General features: G+C 48.8%; 1 protein-coding gene across 1 annotated transcript; it reads right to left on the reverse strand.

Moving 5' to 3' along the window:
- Window positions 1-489: 489 nt before the first annotated feature.
- On the reverse strand, window positions 490-2,024 carry LOC141141159 (uncharacterized). The gene has a single exon (XM_073628861.1). The coding sequence runs from the start codon at window positions 1,201-1,203 to the stop codon at window positions 490-492; it is 714 nt and encodes a 237-aa protein (XP_073484962.1). The 5' UTR covers window positions 1,204-2,024.
- Window positions 2,025-2,572: the final 548 nt, after the last annotated feature.

Here is a 2,572-nt window from a genome sequence, read left to right on the forward strand (position 1 = left end):
AGCTGCCAAAAATCGAACTTGATGTCTTTTACCAAGTCCAACATTGACCGTAGCCCTAGGTCATTACCCCCTACATGTAACAACAACACATCCGGCGCTCTGTCCAGGCGTGCAAACTTATTAACTTCTGCTACTGTCCTACCCCACAGCATGCCTGGCACCCCAAACCACCTAAGACACACTTCCTGCCTGGAAAACCCCAATTGTCTCCCATCCCGTCTGGCATCACCTCTCCTGGCCCCCCAACACACGTACGAGTGGCCCACTATCCACACCAGGCATTGCTGACGCCCTGCAAAGAAAAGCAAACAAAAAACAAAAAAAAAAACAAAACAAAAAGGACACCTAATGCATCAATAACTCCCATAAATTAACAACAATTATCACCTATCACAATATATCCGCATTACATCCAAACATATTAACAGTCAGTCCCATAACAGTATTATTTAATATATATTATTCACACTTTTTTTTTTTTTTTGCTTTTTACCCAATCACTAACTGTGGGCGAACATAGGACCTAAACCGCCTGGATTCCCATCTCCCAATCCTCTTTACCGCTGCATCATCCAATCCCCACCGTACCGCTTCCGTAGCTGCCCCTATCCTAAATGAATGTGATGAAAACTTTTCACCCTCTAGACCTAATACCCCCAAACATCTTTTGAAAATTGCATTAAACTGAAATCGTGATAGAAACGAACCATCCTGGTGTCTTAAAAAGGGGACTTCCCCCCCCCCCGGGCGTATAGCTATAAACTCACTCACCAATTTAACTGGGCACAAGGGAGAGCCGGGAAACGCAAAAACCTGCACGGTCTTACCCTTGCCCCGCTGATCTGTTTTTGACTTTCTAATCAATATGGCCAACCTGTCCTCCCCACATCGGACGTCTGACTCCCCCAACCCCCCTTTTTCTCTTTTTGAGGGGCTAACCAACTCACTGATCCGAAATGCACCAAAGAACGCCAAGGCGAATGCCGCCCTGAACAACACCGCTTCATATCCTGTCGAGCAAACATTGTTTAAACATCCAACTAACTGACCCAACAACTGGAACGAAACAGGCCGCCTGGAGTCCCTCCCCGGCTTGGCCCGCCTATAACCCTTCATACCCTGCCTGACCCAAAAATCTTTCGTAAAGTCCGGCAAACCTTGAAATTTCAACCAAAACGCCAAACCTGCCAACTTCTTCTCCATACCCGACACAGACAACCCATCTTCTAAGTTCCTGGACACAAAGTATAAAACTAACAACCGAAGATCCCGTTCTGCATTCCCTACCTGTACCTGTCTCAGCAGAGATACCCATTCCTGCCATACCCTGTTGTATGCAGCCCACGTCGTATCGCTCACCGACCGTTTTATCCAGTCTGTTAGTCCTCCAAGGCAATCTTCCACAGCCAGTCTGGACACGGGACACCTTCCTCCTCCGCCCCAGGTGCCAATTCCCGGAACCTGTCCCACTGAAAGCGAGACAGAGCATCAGCCACCACGTTTTCAACTCCTGGGAGGTGTACCGCGTATATAAAAACATTTAGCTGTAAGCATCTCAGAACCAGGTGTCTAAGTAACCTAATCACCGGCGGTGACGCTGCCGATACTTTATTAATCACCTGTACCACTCCCAAGTTGTCACCATGAAACCTAACTTTTAGATTCCTGAACCACTCGCCCCATAACTCCACAGCTAACACCACCGGGAACAGTTCCAACAGGAGCATGTTCTTCAGCAGACCTGCCTCCTTCCATGACTGTGGCCATGGCCCCGCGCTCCACTTACCCTGAAAAAAGGCTCCAAAACCTGCTGCCCCTGCCGCATCTGTAAACAACTCCAGATCAAAGTTGCTCACAGGCCCTGACATCCACAGCGCCCTGCCGTTGAACTTAGCCAGGAACGTGTGCCAAACCTTCAGATCCTCCCTGTGAGCTTTCAACAAACGAATATAATGTCTTGGCGAAACCACACCCGACGTACTCGCCGACAGCCGCCTGCAAAATACTCTCCCCATAGGCAAAATCCGACACGCGAAGTTCAACTTACCTAGTAACGATTGTAACTCCCTTAGTTGAACCTTTTTCTTTCCGATTAGACCCTGAATTTCCTCCTGCAACGCCGCCAACTTGTCCTCGGGTAGCCTACACTCCATCGCTCTGGTGTCTAGAATAATACCCAAAAAACTCAATTCCGTAGTTGGACCTTCAGTCTTCTCCGGGGCTAGCGGGATGCCAAACTTTTCCGCAACATGTTCCAACGTCGCCAGCAAGACCGCACAGACTGTCGATCCAGGGGGACCCACGCAGAGAAAATCATCCAAGTAGTGGATGATAGAGTTCAATCCCGCGACGTCCCGAACTACCCACTCAATGAAGGAACTAAACTTTTCAAATAAAGCGCAGGATATCGAACACCCCATCGGCAAACAACGATCCACATAGAATTCATCCTGCCAACAACAACCCAATAAACGAAAACTCTCCGGATGCACCGGCAACAAACGGAAGGCCGACTCTATGTCCGCCTTGGCCAACAACGCCCCCTGTCCATACTTTCTAACCCAAAATACCG

The sequence above is a fragment of the Aquarana catesbeiana genome, linkage group LG04 (genome assembly GCF_042186555.1).
Source record: "Aquarana catesbeiana isolate 2022-GZ linkage group LG04, ASM4218655v1, whole genome shotgun sequence".
Lineage (NCBI taxonomy): Eukaryota > Metazoa > Chordata > Amphibia > Anura > Ranidae > Aquarana > Aquarana catesbeiana.

Coding starts and splice junctions, on each gene's coding strand:
- LOC141141159 (XM_073628861.1), bottom strand. CDS start 1,203: ATGGAGAAGAAGTTGGCAGGTTTGGCGTTTTGGTTGAAATTTCAAGGT.